The sequence below is a fragment of the Artemia franciscana genome, chromosome 13 (assembly GCF_032884065.1).
Source record: "Artemia franciscana chromosome 13, ASM3288406v1, whole genome shotgun sequence".
In the NCBI taxonomy this organism is placed as follows: Eukaryota; Metazoa; Arthropoda; class Branchiopoda; order Anostraca; family Artemiidae; genus Artemia; species Artemia franciscana.
The window spans coordinates 32818424-32844142 of NC_088875.1; the positions used below are offsets into that span (position 1 = coordinate 32818424).

At 34.7% G+C, this 25719-nt stretch overlaps 1 protein-coding gene and 1 long non-coding RNA gene across 3 annotated transcripts in view; one reads left to right on the forward strand and one right to left on the reverse strand.

The window, feature by feature from the left end:
- Positions 1-3111, forward strand: part of LOC136034819 (uncharacterized) — a 39335-nt gene extending 36224 nt beyond the window's left edge. The window contains exon 2 of the long non-coding RNA XR_010619251.1: positions 2975-3111. This is a non-coding gene — a long non-coding RNA (uncharacterized LOC136034819). The remainder of the gene's footprint in view (positions 1-2974) is intronic.
- The window catches only part of LOC136034816 (WASH complex subunit 5-like), a 105879-nt gene that overhangs the window by 60696 nt on the left and 19464 nt on the right, over positions 1-25719 (reverse strand). For both annotated transcript variants that reach the window (XM_065716251.1, XM_065716252.1), the window contains exons 3-4: positions 19453-19825; positions 14783-14974 (exon numbers count right to left, since the gene is read on the reverse strand). In XM_065716251.1, the coding sequence (XP_065572323.1) occupies positions 14783-14974; positions 19453-19686 (426 nt within the window). In that variant the 5' untranslated portion in view covers positions 19687-19825. The remainder of the gene's footprint in view (positions 1-14782; positions 14975-19452; positions 19826-25719) is intronic.

The window sequence follows — 25719 nt, forward strand, 5'->3', positions numbered from 1 at the left end:
AAAGAAAAACTAGAAAAGAAAAAACTAAAAAAGAAAAAAACTAAAAAAGAAGCTGTATCTATATATATAAAAATAAGTTGTATATATGCATGTTTGTTTGTTTGTGGGTTTGCATTTGAAGTCATTATTAGTATATAAGGCTTTGTATATGACGTCATTATAAGATGACACAACAGACCGGGACACCGGGACACTAATGACGACTGCGACACAGGGAATATAAATGACGACCGGGACACTCAAAGAGAAATTACAGACCGGGACACCGGGACACAAATGACGACCGGGACACCGGGACAGAGGGAATATAAATAAGGACCGGGACAATCAAAGAGAAATTACAGACTGGGATACCGGGACACTAATGACGACCGGGACACTGGGAAAATAAATGACGACCAGAACACAGGGACAAAACTACAACGGGGACGCCGGGGGCACAGGGGGATATATAAATGACGACGGGAACACAGGGAATGTTCGATTAGCAATCACCATCAACAAAGCTCAAGGGCAATTGTTAGAAAAATGCGGTATAGATCTGAATACGGATATATATATATATATATATATATATATATAGATATATAAAAATAAGTTGTCTGTGTGTGTGTCTGTCGAGTGATGTCATGTCAATAATCGACTGACGAAATTACAGACCGGGATATCGGGACACAAATGACGACCGGGCCACCGGCACATAGGGAATATAAATGACGACCGGGACACTAAAAGAGAAAGCGACCGGGACACAAGGAATGTTCGATTAGCAATTACCATCAACAAAGCACCGGGACACAAATGACAACCGGGACACAGGGAGTATAAATGACGACCAGGACATAAGTAAAAAAACTAAAAACTAATAAAAAAAACTAAAAAACTAAAAAAACTAAAAAAGAAAAAAAAATAAAAAAGGAAAAAAATGAAAAATAAAGGAGAAAAACGAAACTAAAAAAAAATAAAAATAAAAAAAAACTAAAAAGAAAAAAGAAAAAACTAAAAAACTAAAAAAAAAGTAAAAACCAAAAAAAACTAAAAAGAAAAAAAAAAGGGGAAAAAATACAAAAATTTATTTCGTCATATACCATTTCAAAAACGAATGTATATACAGACCGGGAGACCGGGATACAAATGACGACCGGGACACAGGGAATATAAATGACGACCGGGACACAGGGACACAACTACAACGGGGACGCCGGGGGGCACAGGGGGATATATAAATGACGACGGGGAGTATAACTAAAAAACTAAAAAAAGGTTAAAAAACTAAAAACTAAAAAAAAGACCAATTCAAAAACGAAAGTATATACAGACCGGGACACCGGGACACAAATGACGACCGGGACACAAGGAATATAAATGACGCCCGGGACAATTAAAGAGAAATCACAGACTGGGACACCCGGACACAAATGACGACCGGGACACAAAGAATATAAATGACGACCGGGACACAGGGACACAACTACAACGGGGACACCGGGGGGCACAGGGGGATATATAAATGACGACGGCGACACAGGGAATGGTCGATTAGCAATCACCATCAACAAAGCTCAAGGGTAATCATTAGAATCATGAGGTATAGATCTGAATACGGATTGTTTTCCCATGGACCATTATATGTTGCATGTTCAAGAGTCGGTAAACCTGACAATCTATTTATATGCACAGACAATGGGACAGCAAAGAGTGTTGTATAGTCGCAAGTTTTACGTAGTTAAAACATATTTATATATATATATATATATATATATATATATATATATATATATATATATATATATATATATATATATATATATATATATATATATATATATATATATATTCACAGGTGGGACATAGGGACACAACTACAATGGCGCGTAACTAATATGGCGCGTAACGACTTACGCGCACGGGGGGGGCGTGGGGGGCGCGAAGCGCCCCCACCAACTAGGTGTTATATATATAACACCCTAGCAACAGCTAGTATATATATATATATATATATATATATATATATATATATATATATATATATATGTTCTTATCTACGTAAAACTTACGAATATACAACATTCTTGGCTGTCCCATTGTCTGTGCATATAAATAGATTGTCAGGTTTACCGACTCTTGAACATGCAACATATAATTGTCCATGGGAAAAATAATCTGTATTCAGATCTGTACCTCATTATTCTAATGATTGCCCTTGAGCTTTGTTGATGGTGATTGCTAATCGAACATTCCCTGTGTCCCCGTCGTCATTTATATATCCCCCTGTGCCCACCGGCGTCCCCGTTGTAGTTGTGTCCCTGTGTCCCGGTCGTCATTTATATTCCCTGTGTCCCGGTCGTCATTTGTGTCCCGGTGTCCCAGTCTGTAATTTCTCTTTGAGTGTCGCGGTCGTCATTTATATTTCCTGTGTCCCGGTCGTCATTTGCTGTTGCCATTGTAGGTTCTTCAGTCATTTTACAATTAAACATTTTCCGTCCACGATCTTCTTACAATTAAAAATTTGTCTTTGAAGGATTTTCTTAAATACCTTTAATGACGTCATCGTCATGACAAACATGACGACAACTAGCTTCATGACGATATGATGACATATGGTCACTCGACAGACACACAAACAACTTATTCTTATATAGATAGATAGATAGATATGTATATAGTATATATTTAGTATATACTAGCTGTTGGGATGGCGTTTCGCGCCAAACCAACACCTAGTTGGTGGGGGCGCTTCGCGCCCCCCAGGCCCCCCCGCGCGCGTAAGTCGTTACGCACCATATTAGTTACGCGCCATTGTAGTTGTGTCCCTGTGTCCCCACCTGTGAATATATATATATCTATATATATAAAAATAAGTTGTCTGTCTGTCTGTCTGTGGACCAGGTGACGTCATGTTTCTGTGTCGGCTGAAGTCATGTTTTCGACTGACGAAATTACGAAATTACATTGGGACACAAATGACGACCAGGACACCGGCACATAGGGAATATAAATGACGACCGGGACACTCAAAGAGAAAGCGACCGGGACACAAGGAATGTTCAATTAGCAATCACCATCAACAAAACACCGTCAACAAACCATCACAAATGACGACCGGGACACAGGTAGTATAATTGACGACCAGGACATAAGTAAAAAAAAACTAAAAAAAAGGTAAAAACTACAAAAAAACTAAAAGAAAAAAACAAACTAAAAACTAATAAAAAAACTAAAAAAGCTAAAAAACTAAAAAAACTAAAAAATAAAAAAAACTAAAAAAAGGAAACAAAAAGAAAAATAAAGGAGAAAAACAAAACTAAAAAAATAAAAATAAAAAAAAACTAAAAAGAAAAAAGAATGGGACACCGGAATACAAATGACGACCGGGACACAGGGAATATAAATGACGACCGGGACACAGGGACACAACTACAACGGGGACGCCGGGGGGCACAGGGGGATATATAAATGACGATGGGAACACAGAGAATGTTCGATTAGCAATCACCATCAACAAAGCTCAAGGGCAATCATTAGAATCATGAGGTATAACTAAAAAAACTAAAAAAAAGGCAGAAAACTAAAACCTAAAAAAAAGACCAATTCAAAAACGAATGTATATACAGACTGGGACACCGGGACACGAATGACGACCGGGACACCGGGACACAAGGAATATCAATGACGCCCGGGACCCTCAAAGAGAATTCACAGACTGGGACACCAGGACATAAATGACGACCGGAACACATGGAATATAAATGACGACCGGGACACCGGGGGGCACACGGGGATATATAAATGACGACGGCGACACAGGGAATCGTCGATTAGCAATCACCATCAACAAAGCTCAAGGGCAATCATTAGAATCATGAGGTATAGATCTGAATACGGATTGTTTTCCCATGGACCATTATATGTTGCATGTTCAAGAGTCGGTAAACCTGACAATCTATTTATATGCACAGACAATGGGACAGCAAAGAATGTTGTATATTCGCAAGTTTTACGTAGTTAAAAACATATATATATATATATATATATATATATATATATATATATATATATATATATATATATATATATATATATATATATATATATATATATATATATATCTATATTCACAGGTGGGACATAGGGACACAACTACAATGGCGCGTAACTAATATGGCGCGTAACGACTTACGCGCGCGGGGGGGCTTGGGGGGGGCGCGAAGCGCCCCCACCAACTAGGTGTTGGGGTGGCGCGAAGCGCCACCCCAACAGCTAGTATATATATATATATATATATATATATATATATATATATATATATATATATATATATATATATATATATATATATATATATATATATATATATATATATATATATATATATATATTTAACTACGTAAAGCTTGCGAATATACAACATTCTTGGCTGTCCCATTGTCTGTGCATATAAACAGATTGTGAGGTTCACCGACTCTTGAACATGCAACATATAATTGTCCATGGGAAAAACAATCTGTATTCAGATCTATACCTCATTATTCTAATGATTGCCCTTGCGCTTTGTTGATGGTGATTGCTAATCGAATATTCCCTGTGTCCCCGTCGTCATTTATATATCCCCCTTTGCCCCCCGGCGTCCCCGTTGTTGTTGTTTCCCTGTGTCCCAGTCGTCATTTGTGTCCCGGTCGTCATTTGTGTCCCGGTGTCCCAGTCTGTAATTTCTCTTTTAGTGTCGCGGTCGTCATTTATATTCCCTTTGTCCCGGTGTCCCGGTCGTCATTTTTGTCCCGGTCGTCATTTGTGTTCCGGTGTCCCGGTCTGTAATTTCTCTTTGATTGTCCTGGTCGTCATTTATATTCCCTGTGTCCCGGTCGTCATTTGTGTCCCGGTGCTTTGTTGATGGTGATTGCTAATCGAACATTCATTGTGTCCCGGTCACTTTCTCTTTGAGTGTCCCGGTCGTCATTTATATTCCCTATGTTCCGGTGTCCCGGTCGTCATTTGTGTCCCGATGTCCGGGTCTGTAATTTCGTCAGTCGACAAACATAATCGACTGTTTGTCGATCGCCCCCCAAGCCCCCCCGCGCGCGTATGTCGTTACGCGCCATACTAGTTACGCGCCATTGTAGTTGTGTCCCTATGTCCCACCTGTGAATATAGATAGATATATTACATATATTTTTAACTACGTAAAACTTGCGAATATATAACATTCTTGGCTGTCCCATTGTCTGTGTGTATAAACAGATTATCAGGTTTACCGACTCTTGAACATGCAACATATAATTGTCTATGGGAAAAACAATCTGTATTCAGATCTATACCTCATTATTTTAATGATGGCCCTTGACCTTTGTTGATGGTGATTGCTAATCGAACATTCCCTGTGTCCCCGTCGTCATTTATATATACCCCTGTGCCCCCCGGCGTCCCCATTGTTGTTGTTTCCCTGTGTCCCCGTCTGTAATTTCTCTTTGAGTGTCCAGGCCGTCATTTATATTCCCTGTGTCCCGGTGTCCCGGTCGTCATTTTTGTCCCGGTCGACATTTGTGTTCCGGTGTCCCGGTCTGTAATTTCTCTTTGAGTGTCCTGGTCGTCATTTATATCCCCTGTGTCCCGGTCGTCATTTGTGTCCCGGTGCTTTGTTGATGGTGATTGCTAATCGAACATTCCTTGTGTCCCGGTCGTTTTCTCTTTGAGTGTCCCGGTCGTCATTTATATTCCCTATGTCCCGGTCGTCATTTGCGTCCCGATGTCCCGGTCTGTAATTTCGTCAGTCGACAAACATGACGTTAGTCGACACACAAACATGACGTCACTGGACACACAGACACACAGACAACTTATTTTTATATATATAGATATATATATATATATATATTTAACTACGTAAAACTTGCGAATATACAACATTCTTTGCTGTCCTATTGTCTGTCCATATAAATAGATTGTCAGGTTTACCAACTCTTGAACATGCAACATAATAATTGTCCATGGGAAAACAATCCTTATTCATATCTATACCGCATTTTTCTAACGATTGCCCTTGAGCTTTGTTGATGGTGATTGCTAATCGAACATTCCCTGTGTCCCCGTCGTCATTTATATATCCCCCTGTGCCCCCGGCGTCCCCGTTGTAGTTGTGTCCCTGTGTCTTGGTCGTCATTTATATTCTCTGTGTCCCGGTCGTCATTTGTGTCCCGGTATCCCAGTCTGTAATCTCTCTTTGAGCGTCCCGGTCGTCATTTATATAGATATATAGATACAGTTTCTTTTTCAGTTTTTTTCTTTTTTAGTTTTTTCTTTTCTTAGTTTTTTTCTTTTTTATTTTTGAAGTTTCTTCTTTTTATTGATTTGTTTTCTTCAATTTGTCAATGTTCATTCTAACATTGACACTTGGAAAAATCTTTACGTGCCAAGCAAGCTAAACCTCCAACAATTTATAATAAACCTCAAAATTTTGAGTATATGTTTTAAGGTTTACGAATTACCTTAATCTTTTGTCAAAATATATTGAAATATTTGTGCAATTCCCAGTTTTTTTAGTTTTTTAAGCTTTTTTTAATTTTTTTCTTTTTAGTTTTTTACCTTTTTATTTATTTTTTTTTTTTTACTTTTTTTCTTTTTAAGTTTTTTCTTTTTTTAATTTTTTTTTTTTTTAGTTTTTTTTTTTAGTTTTTTCTTTTTCGTTTTTTTTTAGTTTTTTACCATTTTCCTTTTTTCAGTTTTCTTTTTCTTCTTTATTTTTCAGACGTCATATGCAAACCCTCAATACAAAAATACATACAACTTATTTTTATATATAGATAAGATATAATCTGGCGTAACAGCCATAGTGTAACAGACAGACAACTTATCTATATATATAAAAATAAGTTGTCTGTGTGTGGATCTGTGGATCAGGTGACGTCACCTGAAAAAACTGGATCAGGTGACGTCAAAACTGAAAAAACTAAAAAAAGGCAAAAACTACAAAAAAAACTAAAAACTAATAAAAAAAATAAAAAAGCTAAAAAACTAAAAAAACTAAAACAAGGCAAAAACTACAAAAAAACTAAAAACTAAAAACTAATAAAAAAGCTAAAAAAACTAAAAAAAGGTAAAAAACTAAAAAAAATAAAAATAAAAAAAAAACTAAAAAAAAAGAAAAAACTGAAAAATAAGCTAAAATAAAGGTAAAAACCAATAAAAAACTAAAAAGAAAAAAAAGGAAAAAACTAAAAAAAATTTTCATCTAAAAAACTAAAAAAAACTAAAAAAGGTAAAAACTAAAAGAACTAAAAAAGAAAAAAATAAATGACGACACTCAAAGAGAAAGCGACCAGGACAAAAGGAATGTTCGATTAGCAATCAACAAAGCACCGGGACACAGGGAGTATAAATGAAAAAAGCTAAAAAACTAAAAAAAAACTAAAAAAAGGCAAAAACTACAAAAAAAACTAAAAACTAATAAAAAAAATAAAAAAGCTAAAAAACTAAAAAAACTAAAAAAACTAAAAAAAGGTAAAAAACTAAAAAAACTAAAAACTAAAAAAACTAAAAAAAAGGAAAAAAACTGAAAAATAAGCTAAAATAAAGGTAAAAACCAATAAAAAACTAAAAAAAAAACTGAAAAAAACTAAAAAAAGGCAAAAACTACAAAAAAACTAAAAACTAATAAAAAAAGTAAAAAAGCTAAAAAACTAAAAAAACTAAAAAAACTAAAAAAAGGTAAAAAACTAAAAAAAATAAAAAATAAAAAAAACTAAAAAAGGGAAAAAACTGAAAAATAAGCTAAAATAAAGGTAAAAACCAATAAAAAACTAAAAAGAAAAAAAGGAAAAAACTAAAAAAAAATTTCATCTAAAAAACTAAAAAAAACTAAAAAAGGTAAAAACTAAAAGAACTAAAAAAGAAAAAAATAAATGACGACACTCAAAGAGAAAGCGACCAGGACAAAAGGAATGTTCGATTAGCAATCAACAAAGCACCGGGACACAGGGAGTATAAATGACGACCAGGACATAAGTAAAAAAAAAAACTAACAAAACTAAAAAGAAGGTAAAAACTACAAAAAAACTAAAAAGAAAAAAAAACTAAAAACTAATAAAAAAACTAAAAAATCTAAAAATCTAAATAAACTAAAAAAGAAAAAAAAAGGAAAAAAATAAAGGAGAAAAACAAAACTAAAAAACGAATGTATATACAGACCGGGACACCGGGATACAAATGACGACCGGGACACAGGGAATATAAATGACGACCGGGACACAGGGACACAACTACAACGGGGACACCGGGGGAAACAGGGGGATATAAATGACGACCGGGACACCGGGACAGGGAATGGTCGATTAGCAATCACCATCAACAAAGCTCAAGGGCAATCATTAGAATCATGAGGTATAGATCTGAATACAGATTGTTTTCCCATGGACCATTATATGTTGCATGTTCAAGAGTCGGTAAACCTGACAATCTATTTATATGCAAAGACAATGGGACAGCAAAGAATGTTGTATATTCGCAAGTTTTACGTAGTTAAAACCATATATATATATATATATATATATATATATATATATATATATATATATATATATATATATATATATATATATATATATATATATATATATCTATATTCACAGGTGGGACATAGGGACACAACTACAATGGCGCGTAACTATTATGGCGCGTAACGACTTACGCGCGCGGGGGGGCTTGGGGGGGGGCGCGAAGCGCCCCACCAACTAGGTGTTGGGGTGGCGCAAAGCGCCACCCCAACAGCTAGTTTTTATATATATAGATAAGTTGTCTGTCTGTCTGTCGAGTGACGTCATTATAAGGATTGAGCTGTATGTCGCCATGGTCTGTCCACATATGACGTCTGAATTATTTCAGACGTCACATTCAACGAACATTTTCATTAGTAAAAAATATACGTAATTTACGAATTAACTTACGTATCGAACTTCTACATTCGTATGTTTTTATTGCGTATATGAGGGAGTTCACCCCTCGTCGATACCTCGCTCTTTACATTGAAGCTTAAATTCTGTCCCAATTCCTTAAGAATGACCCATGAATCACAAAGGCCATAGAATAAATAGTTGAAATTACTAAAAATACTTTAGCGTAAAAGAGCGAGGTATTACGAGGAAGTAAACCTCACTTTCAGTAGCAATAATTTCTGCAAGTTTTAATGCTGCTCCTCACTTTCAGTAGAAAAAAACTTCTCATATTAATTTTTACATTGTTTTTTTAAATAATGCTAAAAAATCCTGCGCCCCCTTCATTGAAAGTCTCTTCCCCTATGAGAAGTTTTTCCATGGAAAGATCCTCCCACGTAACCCCCACCTCAACTCTCCCTCCCAAACCAAAAAAATCCCCCTGAAAACGTCTGTACACTTCCCAGTAATCATTACTATATGCTAACACAGGTCAAAGTTTGTAACTTGCAACCCCTCCCACGGGGACTGCGGGGGAGTAAGTCGTCCCCAAAGTCATAGTTATTAGGTTTTTCGACTATGGCGAATAAAATGACTATCTCAGAATTTTGATCCGGTGACTTTGGGGAAAAATGAGCGGGGGAGGGGGCCTAGGTCCCCTCCAATTTTTTTGGTCACTTAAAAAGGGCACTAGAACTTTTAATTTCCGTTAGAATGAGCCCTCTCACGACATTCTAGGGCCACTGGGTCGATACGATCACCCCTGGGAAAAAAAAACAAAAAAATAAAAAATAAACACGCATCCGTGATTTGTCTTCTGGCAAAAAATGCGAAATTCCCCATTTTTGTAGATAGGACCTTGAAACTTCTACGCCTAGGTTCTCTGATATGCTGAATCTGATGGTGTGATTTTCGTAATTGTATGACTTTTAGGGGGTGTTTTCCCCTATTTTCTAAAATGAGGCAAATTTTCTCAGGCTCGTAACTTTTGATAGGTAAGACTAATCTTGATGAAAGTTATATATTTAAAATCAGCATTAAAATGCGATTTGTTTTATGTAACTATCGGTATCAAAATTCCATTTTTTAGAGTTTCGGTTACTATTGAGCCGGGTCGCTCCTTACTACAGTTCGTTAACACGAACTGCTTGATATCACAGGATGCCAATTTTCCCCGAAAAATGTGGAGAAGATTCTACATTTAAAATACTATACATAGTATTTAAGTACTAAACATACACAATATATTTTAATAGCATAAACACTATACACATTTTTTCAATACTAGCAAGGAAATAATCAGCCCTATTCTGGGTGGTCTTGTTTATACAATCTCTTGCTCTTGTGGCTGTTTCTGTACCAAAAAGATCAACAAAAATCAGGAGAGAGGTTATCTAAACACTAATCTTCAACCGAAAGAGCAACGAAGTTACGCCAAAGATCCGAGAATTCTGATTTTGCCTTGACTCGAAATATTTATGATAACCCAAACCATTTCGTTTTCTTTCATAGCAACTCCATCATTAGGCTACTCCCGTAGTTCCATGCAAGTTTTCAGAGGGGCAGTTCCATGCAGTTTAGGAATGATCCTACAAAGAGTCGCCTTTAAAAGAGATACAGGAGAAGCCCATCTTAGCCACACTTACGATTCTCAGGTGAATTTTCACTTTTCATATTTTCCCTTTATATTTTGCAACCTAACCAACTTCAAATAGGCCTACTTTAAAATCTGAAACATATTAGATAAAAAAAAAACCTTACACAAATCAACTCTAAAATGAAAGTTTGATCTACCATTTGAAATGTTTTTGTTTTGTTTTTTTGTTTTTTTTAGTCACACAGAAACATGTGCGTAACGTTCGTAGATTTTGAACATCTATATCAACAAACTCAAAAACATTTGTACATCAATTTTGTGCATCATTTGCTCATTTTTTAGAACGCACTTAATGTGTTTTGGTTTTAATAGCTAAATTACATTACTAGCATCCAATTTATAATCAATAAACCTCAGAAGCCCTTGAATACGGAATAAACGAGAATTGAACTCCATCTACGAAAAAAAAATTGAAGAAATAAATTAATGTAACTTTTTGACGGTTGTAGAGCAATCTTCATGATTCTCAAAGATTAGCACTTAATTATAAGAGAGAGAGAGAAAGAGAAGGATTTACTGACAATACACGTAAACAAAAAATTATTGCTAGTTCCCCTAAAAAGTAAAGCTTGTCCGTGGGGACCGTTCCATTAATAATTCCTAAATGACTATGGGTTGAAAGAAGATCAATATGCCAATATATATGAGGTTGAAATGGGGGTCACTGGAACGGACACTGGCCCGAGAGCCTCTCAGAGGTCCCTATAATTATACAGACTGAAAATCCTAGCATGACTACAAGCTCAACAAGGCGTAACATTTTCACTTGTAATATAATACATCAATGAAGTCCATTTCAAATAGGCTGTATTCAGAATTTGTGACTCTTACCCCTGGGTCTGTACGAGTTACTTCCCCCCGAAGAAATTTTTTTTTTATCTTCCAATCTTTTAAAAAAAAATAGACTTCTGACATTTTAGGCTGATACCAGTGGGGCTGTTGAGGCACAAAAGATGCCTTAGGCAGCCCTCAAATTGGTTTTGGTCCTTAAAAAGGCATTAGAACTCTGTATTTGCAATTAATTGAGAACTTCTAAAACTTTCTACGATATTCTATTCTGACTTGTAATTTTACTTGTAAGCAGATTGAAGATATTAATTTACCAGAAATTTTAAATCAGCGGCATGTGAAACAGGCCCTTCCTAGTAATTTAAATTATAATGATAGTCCAGTTTTAACTTATAAATTTTCAAAAACTATTGGGCAAATTATTTTTAATTATAATTTAATACTAAAAAAACTAGATAGCGATATAAATTGGAAACCGGTTTGTAATTGTAAGCAACTTGGCCCATTTGTAAATCCTACTTACAAACATGTTATAACAGGGGACTTGTCAATAATAAAGCAAGATGATCTTCAAATTATAATGAATAAGGGGGCAAATTTCCGTCTTTCTCATCATCTGAAACCATCGAGTGTTCTTGATGGCTTGGAAAATGATTTTGATTTATTTATTGATAAGTGGTGTAAGAAAGAGAATAAAAATAAAGAGAGTTTTCAAAGTTGGAAGAATTTAATTATTAGTAGAGTAAGAAATAAAATATATTCTAACTTAAAAAATAGTAACACTAAATCATTATTTTATAATGCGAAGATTAAACAAGCAATTGCTAATCTAAAGAATGAATTTGTAATTGTGCCAGTGGATAAAGCTAATAATAATTTTGCCATAATTTGTCAGAAGCTGTATTGTGATATCTTAAAAAGGGAGTTAGGCACAACTAATGTTTATGAAAAGGTAAATATAGAGGATGAGAATTTAATTGAAAAGACTGAAGAAATACTTTTTAAAAATTTTAATATTAAAATAAATGACAATGATAAAAAGTTCCCTTTCCTATATTGGACTGTAAAATTTCATAAGAATCCCCCTAAACCACGGTTTATTGCTGGAGCAGCTAAATGTCCAACCCGCATTGCTGCTACTGACCTCTCTTTAATTTTAAAGGAAATTGTAAATAAACTTAAAACCTATTGTTCTGGTATTAAAAAATTTTCGAATTTTAATCCATATTGGAGTGTTAATAATTCACTGCAGGTGATAGATTCTTTAACAATGGTTTCAGCTAAAAGAATTGAGTCTTTCGATTTTGCGACAATGTATACTAATTTATCACTCAATTTAGTGTTAGATAATTTAAAAACTGTTATAAAGAAATCTTTCCTCTTATCTAGTAAAAGGTTCTTAAAAATAGACAGTTATAATAAAAAAGCCATATGGACAAACTGCTTTAATACTACAGTTAACTTGAGATGTTACAGCTTGGATATGATTTTTGAGTTATTGGAATTTGTTTTATACAATACTTATATAAGATTTGGGGGTGATTTGTACAAGCAAATTATGGGAATTCCCATGGGGGGGAATGCCAGCCCATTTATAGCTGACTTGTTTTTAAGTCAACTAGAATATAAATATATGATGGATAAGAATAATCCAATTAATTTAAAACAGGCTTTGTCAAATAATAAAAGATATTTAGATGATATTTTGGTCTTAAATTGTAAGGATTTCATTGATATTTCTAAAAATATATATCCATCAGAGCTTATTCTTGAGCCTAGTCATGGCGCTGGTCATGAAGATCATTTCTTAGATTTAAATATTAATATTTGTGATAATAATAAATTAAGTTTTAAAATGTATAATAAAACGGATGATTTTGATTTTGAAGTGATTAGTTTCCCATTCCCTGAAAGTAATATACACTCAAATATCACATATTCAGCGTTTTTCTCACAGTTACTTCGTTATGCAAGGATTTGTAGTAATTATATTGATTTTAAAAATAGATGTAAAATCTTAAGCCAAAAATTGATATCAAGAGGTTTTTCTGCAAATAAATTAACTTGGCAATTTAAAAAATTTAGTTTTCATTATAACGAACTTTTAAATAAATATCAAAAGAATTATCTAGAAATACTTAAAGAAATTTTTGACTAATTTCGGAGGTTCGAGAAATGTTGTCACAGCGCCATTTATTTTGAATTGTGTTTCTATTTGAGCGGAATTTTTAAAAAATTAGCCACATGGTAAAGATGAATTATATAATTGTTTAGTTCATTCAGGTTTTTTGCAATGTGTTAATATTTGTGATTTGGTAAAATTTATAATATTTAGTTTACCTATTGTTGCTAAAGGGAGGGATATATTAACAGGATAAGCTTGTTTTGGTTTTACTTGGTTGTTTTACATTTGCTGTTTTTTTTCATAGACATGTATTTTGGGGGTGATACCTGACGCGGGGATGCCATGGATATTCTGTGGTAGCCACAACACTGTGCTGGGTAGAGAATTTAGAGTGGCGAAACCCTATATAGGCCAGTGTATTCTCCTGATGAGCCCTTATGTTGGGTGTTGCCTCTGAATTATTTGTCTATATTATTTTTTCTATGGTTTGGTAAATGACGACTTATACTTATTGACGACACGACTGCCTGTCCATGGATTATTCTTTATGGTTGATTGTGTGTGGCTATGCTGTTTGACCTATGTGATTGTATGGATGAGTAGGGTTAAGGCCTCATTCAAGTGCTGGTCTATATTAATCACTAATTTAGGAAAACAGTCTTCCTTTTCTCCTTCTGTCTCCTTTTTTTTTTTTTTTTTTTTTTTTTTTTTTTTTTTTTTTTTTTTTTTTTTTTTTTTTTTTTTTTTTTTTTTTTTTTTTTTTGTGTGTTTGTGCTGTAGCATTGGTGATTTCTCTTTTCATGATAATATAGAAATATAATATATATATTATAAATATAATATATAATATAGATATATAATATAGAAATATAATATAATATAAAATAGTATATAATATATAAATATAATATAATATATAATATATAATATATAATGTATTTTATCCTAGAATCAAGTTTTTTATGATAATAAAGGTAGGACCATGGTTATATCGAGGAGTAGAGCGATGGCCATAGTGCGTAATAAGTTTTAAGGCGTTAAGGGACTCAGCATGCATCTTTGTATAGAGAAGAGAGATTATACAAGTATTTTTTTTACTAAACCCGAGTGAACTGAACTGAAGTCACAGTACGACCCTACCCAAAGCGCTCCACATAGAACCGAGTCCTAGATACCCTACCCGCGAATGAATGTGTAGGACATAAAAAAGGGCTACAAATATCCTGTTACCTCCATTTAAGAAAATGTCAAGCAAGAATTTTGGTTTTCCTAGAAAATGTAAAAGCTCACCATTAGCTGCCTGGCTTCATAGTGATCCATAAGCATTTCCATTGTTTGTTGTACAAAAACTCCAGATTCCAAATCTTCTAAGAAGGTGCGGAGATTCACGACGTATCTATGGATAGCTTCCAAAAACAGATAAAAGCGATTAATTATGCTCCCAAAGTTAGCTTTTAACTGGTCATCTAGGATTCTCAATGACTGCAAGATAAATAGCACTTCAGAATTAGAAGAAAAATCATATTAAAATCATGGACAAGGGAGGTGTGCAGACATGGATATATTCAAAACCAACCAATTCTATTCCTTCGATTTTCACGAAAAAATTATAAGCAGTGATTTATTTATGTATGTAAAAAAGAATTAAGATACTAAAAATACTGCTAAAATATGGAAGCTTCACTTAAATTGTTATAAATCAGAGTTTAGCAATTCTCATTCTTTTTTAAGTCAACACTGTACTCAAAATTTCATTAGTTTGGACTGCCGGTTTTGTACACGACTCCTCCATTCACAATAACTTGTCCATTACATACAAGTTTAAAAGACACAAGTTCTCTATGCTATTATTAGTAGGTAATTTTCTGTTCTCCTTAAGTTTCAAAAAACTCAACTAAAGACGGCATTTTTGATATCATTCAATAGCTGAGACTCCGCTCTATCCATCTGCCGAATTATTTTTCTTAAATTTGGTGCACATGGTGCCGTAGATTGAAAGTATTTTGAAAATCGTTGAAAAAAGGCAATACTTTTCTTCTTTTTTTCAGGCAACTTCAGATTCATCCCCAAGAAAAAGTACATGCAATATCATAAATATTGTTCGATGAATGAACATCTGAGAGCATTGAATCCGATGACCTTGCCCTTTTCTGTATTGGTTACAGCTGTAGACTTGTCACAAAAAAATTTGTTAGAGAGGGAACTCATATGAGCATACATGACTCCTCTTCCTATGAGAGGCAACTGAAGATCAAAAAAGAACCAGGTGATACAAATTTATTCAAAAAGAAATATTTGTACAAAAAAAATTACGGTTCAATACTTCCATTCTAAAATAAGAAGTCAAAAGTCTGTTCAAAAAACTATAATTCCCTCTCAATTAAGAATGGTTTGTTTTATAAAAAAAATTATTATTTTAAGTTTGAGTGTGACTACATTTATGATTTAATATTATTATATTCTGTATAAACTTATTCTGTATGAATCATAATTGTCGAATTTGTTTCGATTCAGGAGTTTCAGAAAATTTGGTAAATCCTTTCAACTACAGAGGAAGCATAGGACATACTCACAAAAGCTGTTTGACAGAGTGGCTACAAAAATAGGCACGTAAACACTGTGATTTGCCTCAGCTCAAACTAGGAAAGTGGACTTGTCCTAAGAGCTTTTCAAATATCATAGTTTTTATAATTGTGTCTCTTTTTTGGGTAGTATTTAATATATTATGCACTAAGGCATATATGTATTTACGTATATATACATAAGTTACGTACATATCAGATAGAAAATAATCTAATGAATCGCTACCTTCTTGACGTATGTTGTGCAACAATTCAATTGCATGCTAATTACCATCACTTATCATTTAAAGCTTTCATGTGCCTAATTCAGACGCGGAAAATTTTCTCTTTTAATAAAAAGAAGAATTGTCTTCACACTTGATCACACAACACGATGAAATATCTAATACCAATGACCTTTGAAGACTTTTGGATAGGATTGTGTTCAGTAAAAACGATGTTATTAAAGAACACACTGAATCTCTGCAAATCTGCATGCCCTTGCCTTTTACTTTCCTTTCTTTTATTGGCTTAAAAAGCATATCCCCTGGGGACTCTCTTTATTTTCAGCTTTTGAAGGCTGTTAACTTAATCTGTTAAATCTGTTAGCTTATAATTGATAAAAATTACTTAAAAGTAATAAGAAGGTAGCAAAATATGAAATCAAGTGAACGATTAAATGGAATAGCAATAAAAGAAATGTACTGAAGTTAAATATACTATAAATTAAAAAGTTTGTCTGCTAGTAAACATATGACGCCATAACATAAAGTTAAATCTGTAAGAGGCTGAATAGAGGCGCCATTTGGGGGGGGGGGGTCAGGGGTGGGCAAACGCCTACCCCAGATTTTCCAGGGGGCCCAAGCTTCCACCACAAAGGGCTCTTTTTTTGGCCATAATTATCCATTATGTCCAACATAATCCATTCTATTCAAATGATTTGAACAAACTGCATGCCTATTAGCCAAAGAGCGTAATTACCTGACGACCCTTGGGGTAATTACGCTATTTGCTATTAATCACTGTAAACTTTGAAAGTAGGTTAGATTCATAACAAAAGTCTCAAGTTCTGTCAAATGCCCCATGCCCACCCCAAGATTTGGCCCAAATGGCGCCTCTGAGGCTGAAGGCTTGACCTTTTTGGTTAGTCCTTCTAAATTATCAATTAAAGTAAACACAGAAAAAAGCATAAGGCTTTTTCTTAGCTGGAATCTCGTACATAATGGAACACTTGTTTCAATCGCAATTTATTAACAATACCAACTGAAACTTACTCTCGACGAAGTCATACACCCTAATATCACAGATGGAATACGAGTATGACACCAAAATGAGTTTTTTTTTAATTCATTTTACTTTAGTAGTATCAAGAGGATTTTACAAAAAGCATAATAGCATTGAAAACAAAAACGGAGAAAAAAGGAAGACACACTTTCTTGAGTTACTATAGAATTTGGGCACCTTTTAAAATACTTGATATCGGCATAAACGAACTTGATAGACTCTAACCTTTGTATTTATCCAAAAAAATAGTACCAAAGTCTTAGAATACTGTAGACAGCATATCGTGGACGAACAACAGCCCACAGTAACCAAAAAAAAAATCTGAAACACCCTTAAAATGATATCGCATCGAAAATAAGCAAACCATTGGAGCTGCCATGGCCAAATGTCCAGAGAACTGTTTTGCAAAAGTTACAGTATAAACATACAGAGAAATATTGCGCTGAACCATGAAAACCCAACTATATACGCTTGAGCACAATTTGTCAAAAGGATGATTCTGAAAGTTATCAAGCACATTCTGTCTTTGGGAAATTTAAATCAACTCGAGTTTTTCCAATGGAATTTTACCGACGCCTTTAGTCGAGTATGATTCAAGTCTCAAAAATTCCACAGAAACAAAGTTTAAAACTCAAACTCATACTGTGCATCAAAAACTAAAAAGGTTTAAGAAGCCCGTTTGATTAAACCTACTGATATGAACTTAAAAATTGACGTCATTATAAGGATTGAGCTGTATGCGTCATGAAGTTGTTTGTCGACTGACGTCATGTTTGTCAACTGATGAAATTACATACCGGGACACCGGGACACAAATAACAACCAGGACACAGGGAATATAAATGACGACCGGGAACCTCAAAGAGAAATTACAGACTGGGACACCAGGACACAAATCACGACCGGGACACAGGGAATATAAATGACGACCGGGACACAGGGACACAACTACAACGGGGACGCCGGGGGCACAGGCGAGATATATAAATGACGACCGGGACACAGGGATTGTTCGAATAGAAATTACAGACCGGGACGGGACACAAATGACGACCGGGACACAGGGAATATAAATGACGACAGGGACACTCAAAGAGAAATTACAAACTGGGACACCGGGACACAAATGATGACCGGGACAAATGATTTGTCAATGATGACAAATTTTCCCGTTTTTTTCTCCGCAACTAGCACAGCTCTGGAACATCATAGAGAGCTGTTTAAGGGCTCTTGTTAAAGGAAAGTGCTACCTCTAGTGCCATGTAAAATTGACAAACACAATATTTAAAATAAAATGAACTTTGTGACAAAAAACTGCAACTTCGTATACAAGATGAAAAATGATGTTATAATCATAAGTTAAAACCAGAAATGACGTTATGTCAGGAGTTCTTGTTTTGATCTAACTCAATTTTTAGGAGTTATGGGTTATTATATTTCTTAGTATTGGAAGTGATCGTCTCTTACTAGATTGCTAGCTAAATCTGCAACCCGGATACTTTAAAGGGTTAAAAGGGGTGCGAAAACAACAGAGTCTGCTCTTTACTATTCCTGCTAGGAAAAGGCCAAAGGCCGTTTCTTCTGTGTAATACACGTTACAGGCATATTATTTAAAAAGGGTTAATATAGAACATAGCAACCAAAATTAAAATGCTTTTGGAAATGATAAATAAGGAAGCTGTTTCTTTCTTAGGTTGAAAAGGTATTAGGCTACAATAGAAACCTTGTTTCTCATTTTTCGACGAAAAAGTTAAAGGGCTCAGTCATAGTAATCTGGCGATTTGGCCCCTCTCTACGATATCAAAGTACCAGGCTAATAGAAAACAAATAAAAAAAAGAAAAGTCGGCACAACTCATGAAAAAAATCTTCAGCAGCCAGTTTGACTAAGTCTATTTAAAGTAGTTTAGCCACAGTTTCCATACACCAACACACAAGCAGACACTAACAAATCTTGGATGTTTTCTACATCATAGGTGGTATATTTTTTAAAAATCCACAAGGTAATAAAAAAGTATTTGATCTAATGATCCATAATATGTCAGAAGCTAAAATATATCCTATATAATGGAAATTTATAGAGAAAAAAGAAGAGAGTAAAGCTGAAATACGTTTACCGTATTTTTTTCAAGAGTAGCCTCAAAAGAATCTGGTGATTGAAAGTATTCAAAGTCTATTAATACTCCCCCAAATTTTACATGCTCACTTGTTCCTTTCTTAAAAACTAACGGGACAAAGTCTTTCAATTGCCCTAGCTCAGCATGGATTGCATTTCCTTGGGAAACAATAGAAAGCAGTGCTTGTCCACAAATATTATTTTCGGCTAAAAAGTCTGTACTTGAGAGGGTCATTCTCGTCTTTTCCGTGGTTTTCTAGCTTTCGATCTTGCCTCTTGAATTTCTTTTGTTGTAGGGGACACTTCACCAGTACCTAACAACTCACTAACAAACTTGAAATTGGACAAAAAGCACCTCCAGACAATCCACCAGCCTAAAAGAAAGAAAGAAAGAAAGTTACTTATTCTATATGCTAATACAATATATGTTTTCTTTTTTCTAGCAAAAGTGCGATGATATTTAAAGCAGAGTTTTACATAAATGCTTGGATATTTCCGCAAGATACACATAGCCAGAAAATAGAAGAATAAGATTTGGCCATATAGTCGGCTTGGTGATGAATTCAGGTAAAATCAAGAATTTCGGGGTAAAATAAGAAGGCGCATTCAGTGGCAACATAATTTGAGCGAAGGCCTCAAGTCACTAGAATTTCAGGGGGCAAAACACAATTCAAAATAGATCGTAAGAAACCTTTAATAGACTTCAAAAATAAAAATAACGAAAAATATCCTATTATTACACATCGAATGAATCTACTTAGAAAGCATTTGCTTTTACTTATTTTTTCCCAAAATCATCTAGTAATTTGACAATACCAACATGATTTAAAATACAATTCACTCAATTATATAATTTAAAGACGCAAACGGCGAATAAGGTGTGACCCTTAATATTCGTAACAGAGAGCCTAAGAAATTCGAGTTATAAAACAATATCTGCACAAAAAATCTATTTTTCTGCTGATTCCACCATGTGAAATATATTAAGCTTCAGGTTACCTACCAAGGGTTATTGTTTAGAAGAAATTGTACAATTTTAGAAAAAAGGAGGGAGAAGAAATACTCCCAGAAGTGTGACCTTAATAAAAATTGTACACGCAAGTTTAACAGGTTTGAGAACTCTATAACAGAGGTTTTACTACCAGCCCAGAACCTTTAGCTAAATAAGACCTAAACGTTACCAAACAATTAAAACAAGATAGTCATTCGGACAATCATTACGGCACTGATAGACTCCAGGGCTGAGAAAAAGTTTCCAGGAATAGCTGAATATTAAACTAGAGAGTCGAAGGGAATAGTCAGTATGGATTTACGCGATTTAAAGGTTAAATAAAAAAAAGTTTTCGTCTACTGAAAGTAAGGAGCAACATTAAAACTTAAAAAGAACAGAAATTATTCCGCATATGAGGGAAATTTCCCCCTCCTCAATATCTCGCTCTTTAGACTAAAGTTTCTAAGAACTTTGAAGAAAAATTTCTTCTAAAAAGAGAAAAAAACAAATAAATAAATACTACATTGTGCCCATATCGCTCTTTACTTAGGCAGCGCTATTGTGCTGCCTATAATTAACGGCTCTTTTGTTGTAGGAATCGTTCTTAATGAATCAGGACGAAAAATCAAAGTTTAGCGTAAAGAGCGAGGTATTGAGGAGGAGGCAAACCCCTTCATATACAAAGTAATTCCTGCTCGTTTTAAATCTTAGTGTTATTCCTTACTTTCAGTTGAAAAAACTTACTTTCTTTACTCAATTTCTGGTTGTTTTTCGAATGTTGCCCGGAAATCATGCTCCACTGAATGGAAAATTATGTCCCTCCACGAAAAATTCCTACAAATAAAGCTCCTGTTATATATTACATCTCATCCCATCCCCGCATAATTCGATCCACGCTGAAGATTCTCTCAGAAAATTTCTTGTGGTGATTCCGCCTGAAAAATTCTCCTTAACAAACTTTCATTTGAATAAGACTTTAATTTCTGATCGTTTTTCAATTCATCCGGAAATCGGACTTCCGTGGATTTTTCCCCCTCCACCATGGGAAACTTATTCCTGCGAAAAATTACCCCATGGAGAATTTCTCTCGTGGAGAATTACCCCAAGGAAACATCCTTCAGACAATTCCCACCCACTGAAAATTTCCTCAGAACATCCCGACATCTAAAATTGAATCGGCAAAGACAAAGTAAGACAAATAAAAGAATTTTATATAGGAATTCCAGCAAATTTCCCCAGTGTAAAATTTCCCTAGGCAAGTTTACCCTCAGAAATTTCCCTTCCCATGGAAAATTCCCATAGTGGAAAATTCCCCTCGATCATAAAATTCCTTAACCCCCCCCCCCCCCACCAAAAAAAAATTATTGTATACTATCCAACAAAAAATACTACAATTAAACAATTTGAAGATTTCATAGCTTACGGCCCTTTCCCCAGGGGCAGTGGGGGGTCATATTATCACCAAAGGTGTAGTTATTGGACCATTCAGCTAGGCTGAACAAAATGGCTAACTTAGAATTTTGATCGAACAACTTTAAGGGCAAAAACGTGGGAAAGTGGCTGGTTGGCCTCCAATCTTTCTCGTCTCTTAAAAAGAGCACTAGAGCTTTCAACTTCCGATCAAATGAGACCTCTCTCTATCTTTAAGTCACTGGCTCAATACGATCATTATGCAAAGTTCCACATTTGGTATATAGAGCTTGAAACCTCTACAGCGAGGTTTCATGATCTGATATTTGATGGTGTGATTGCATTAAGACGGGGAGACTTTTTGGGGTGTTTCCCCCTTTTTCGAAAATTGGACAATTTTTCTCAGGCACGTAACTGTTGATACGTAGCATTAAACTGAACGAACTTTCATATTTGGAATCAGAATAAACATTTTGCTTTTTATAGGTTTGGTTAATTTCGAGCCGCGTCAATCCTTACTTACAGGTCGTTACCATGAACTATCCCGGGTGCTTTTTTTTAAATACAGTGGTTGTGAAGTTAGAACTAATTTATTGACGATCATGAATATAGGCTGCCTTCTCCTCAATTCCTCTCTCTGTACACTAAAGTCTAGAAATTCTTTAAAAATACTTCTCATTCAATTTCAACGGCCCTTCTTTATGAGCAATCTTTATCAGAGAAATGGGACAAAAAATTAAACTTTAGTGTAAGGAATAAGGGATTGAGGAGGGCACCTCTTAAATACGGAATAGTTTTGTTTGTTTTAAGCGTTAATGTTACTCCTAACTTTCAGCTGATTTTTTTTTTCATTACTAGTAGTATTTCGAGTCTTGCCAGGAAATCCCGTTCAACCCTCCGAAGAAAATTCCACGCAAAAAGTTTCCCCGTGGAAGATACCCTACAGAAAATTCCTTACCCCCCCCCCCCCCCCCAAAGAAAACACTATTTATTTCCCAATATTACATGTAATACTACATGTAAATAATGGGCAAATTGAATAATTTACAGCCTTTTTCTCAGCGACTTGGGGGGGGGAGGTTATGTCATCACCAGCGACATAGTTATTGGACTTTTCAAATAAACTGAACAAATAGCTATCTCAGAATTTTGATCGGATGTTTTTTATTGGAGGGGAAAGGGGAATGGAAGAGGCATTGTTTGTACTCAAATCATTTTTGTCACTTAAAAAGGGCAAAGTGAAGTCAAAACTACCGTTCAAATGAGCCTTCTCTCGGTCTTCCAAGACTATTGGTTTGATACGGACAATCGTAGGGAAAAAAACAACAACAACAACAACAAAACCAATAAACACGCGTCAATGGCCTTTCTTGATTAAATACATTTTTTTGCTTAAAATATGGACCAACATTAAAACTCAAAACGAACAGATATTATTTTGAATACGAGGGGGGTGCCCCCTCCTTAATACCTCTCTTCACACAACAAGTCTTTTTGTATTTCTAAAAAAAGTTCGGATTCCGATTAAGCAGCTCTTGTGAGTAGTGATGCCTCTCTGCTTTCGGGAAGGCCCATAGGTGGTGTACAATTGGAGCTAATAGCCCCTCAAGACAATATTAATCGCACCTGGGTCTTATACTTGGTTCGTAGTATGATTTATCTATTTATAGAGTATTGTTTATTTCTGGACTTCTTTGATCATCATGTAAGAGGCTTTATTAGAGTCCGCTAGTCAAGGGGGAAAGTCCCGGTCGTAGAAAAATGAAATTGATTGTGGTGCAATATTTACAGGTGAAGATGAGACAATCTTGCGTGACTTGTTACGGTTCCGGTGGAAGTTTATAATCCAGAAAAAACTGGTTTTGAAGGTCAACGACATGCGAGTTATTAGATCTTACAGTTAACTCACCTTAGTATTTAAAAAGGGTTCAGTGTCTCAGCATCAAGGAAATTATTCTTGGTATATTCCTTAGTAATGGATCCTTTCACTCTATTGGATTTTGAGGGCGCTAGTAATCGCGAAAAGAAATCTATAGTGCTTAATTGAGTTAGTTAAAGTCGAAAGAACAGTTATGTTTTGCAGCAAAAATGAATTTAATGCATATACAAAGATTACAAGACCGATTAGATGCAAGTGAAATACATTGAAGACAATGATCTGAATCAATCTATAAAAAAAGAATAAGTTTGTTACAAGCGAGAAAGAATCCTAGTTAGTCTCTAATAGGTAGTGAGACTATAAGGATTAAAAAATGACTGGATTTGAGAAAAAAAAAATAACACGGAATCTAATGAATTCAGAAAAAAAATTTGATTCTGTATTATGATTTTCAAGAGTTATCTCTTCAAAAGAAAATATTTTCTCAAGGAATATTTAACGATATAATGAGAATTGATTCTCCATTTTTGGACTATTGCATGAAACTTTTATGTCGTGGGCCAGATGCATTACCCAATTTATTGATAAGATAATTGAAACAAAACAAAATGATTTTGTGGTTTTGCTTTTAATCACTACCTAAAAATTATTTTAAGACTACCATTTTCGTGCCAACAAGAGATAAGTCGACATTTAAAACAATCCTATCCAAACATTTTTGTGACTCGATTACTCCTCCTCCTAGAAGACATTCATTTTATTGATAGCGACTCAGTTTCTATTTAGCAGTGAGACAGTCAACATTGAAAAAATGTTTAACACGCGTCCATTATGTTCGTATATATTGAGCAGTTGGTCATCCTGTGAGAATTGTACAATTATTGATGACTATGAAGAAAGGTGTATATTATACAATCCGCCTAAATTGCATAAAGGATATAAAGTGCAAATTAAAGACGGTAATTCCTGTCTTGAAGATATTTCCGACTCTCACACTAGAGCTTTCCTGTATTCCAATTGTCATTACGAATAATGTAATCAAAAGGAAAATACTTACCCTGATATGATTGCGAAAAACCCACCTTAAACGTGATTTCATTTTTTTTAAGAGACTGGTATCGTTGTCGTCTTAAATTTTTCCGGAAGACAAACCTGCTCAACGCTTAGATTACTGGAATAAGAGAGTCTGGTTTTTATGATATCACTGACAAGATCCAGGCTACTACTAATATAAACCTACTGACTTTTATTTGCCTGTTACAGAAAGGGATTCTTCATATGAGAATATTGTGTATGACATTGCTTGAAATAGGCAAATTAAAACGTGTGGATTTTGTAATACGAATTACAATATTATTATTGACGTTACGAAGCAATATAATAAAAATGAAGTTACATTATATTGTAGAAAAGTGACCCTGACTTTGCATGCCAAGATGAATACAAGTTGAATCCAGACCAGCTTCCGCCACTTATCATTACCGACGGTTACTTATACGTGGAACAAGAAATATAATGGCACAGAGTTCTTATTGTAAACAAAAGTTTTATTAATAAGCAAATTCAAAAACATTTTTAAAGCATTTCAATCGTAGGACACTGAAATGTATATTATACAAGTTAGATAGAGTATTTTCAACAAGAAAATCGTTCAATTGAGGATTGCCACCGTAAACGCTGAGAAATCCACTGTAAGTATATCAACGACATCGAAAAAAAATATATAATAATGCATGAAAACCACAACTTTGGCTGATAAATTTTGTGCTTACTTCTGACTTTGAATAAGAGATCTTCAACTTTGCTCACGAAATTTTTTAGGGTTAGGCGTGCAGAATGCATATGGTAGGCCAAGAGTTTGAAAGATACGCAGCCAATGCCCCGTCTTTACAATCGATGGGCTACAGTGAACAATCAGATAGGATATTTGTAACGCTTTGAATATGCTCGAGGAAATCCGAGGGTATGTAGTTGGATTTGTATTTGGA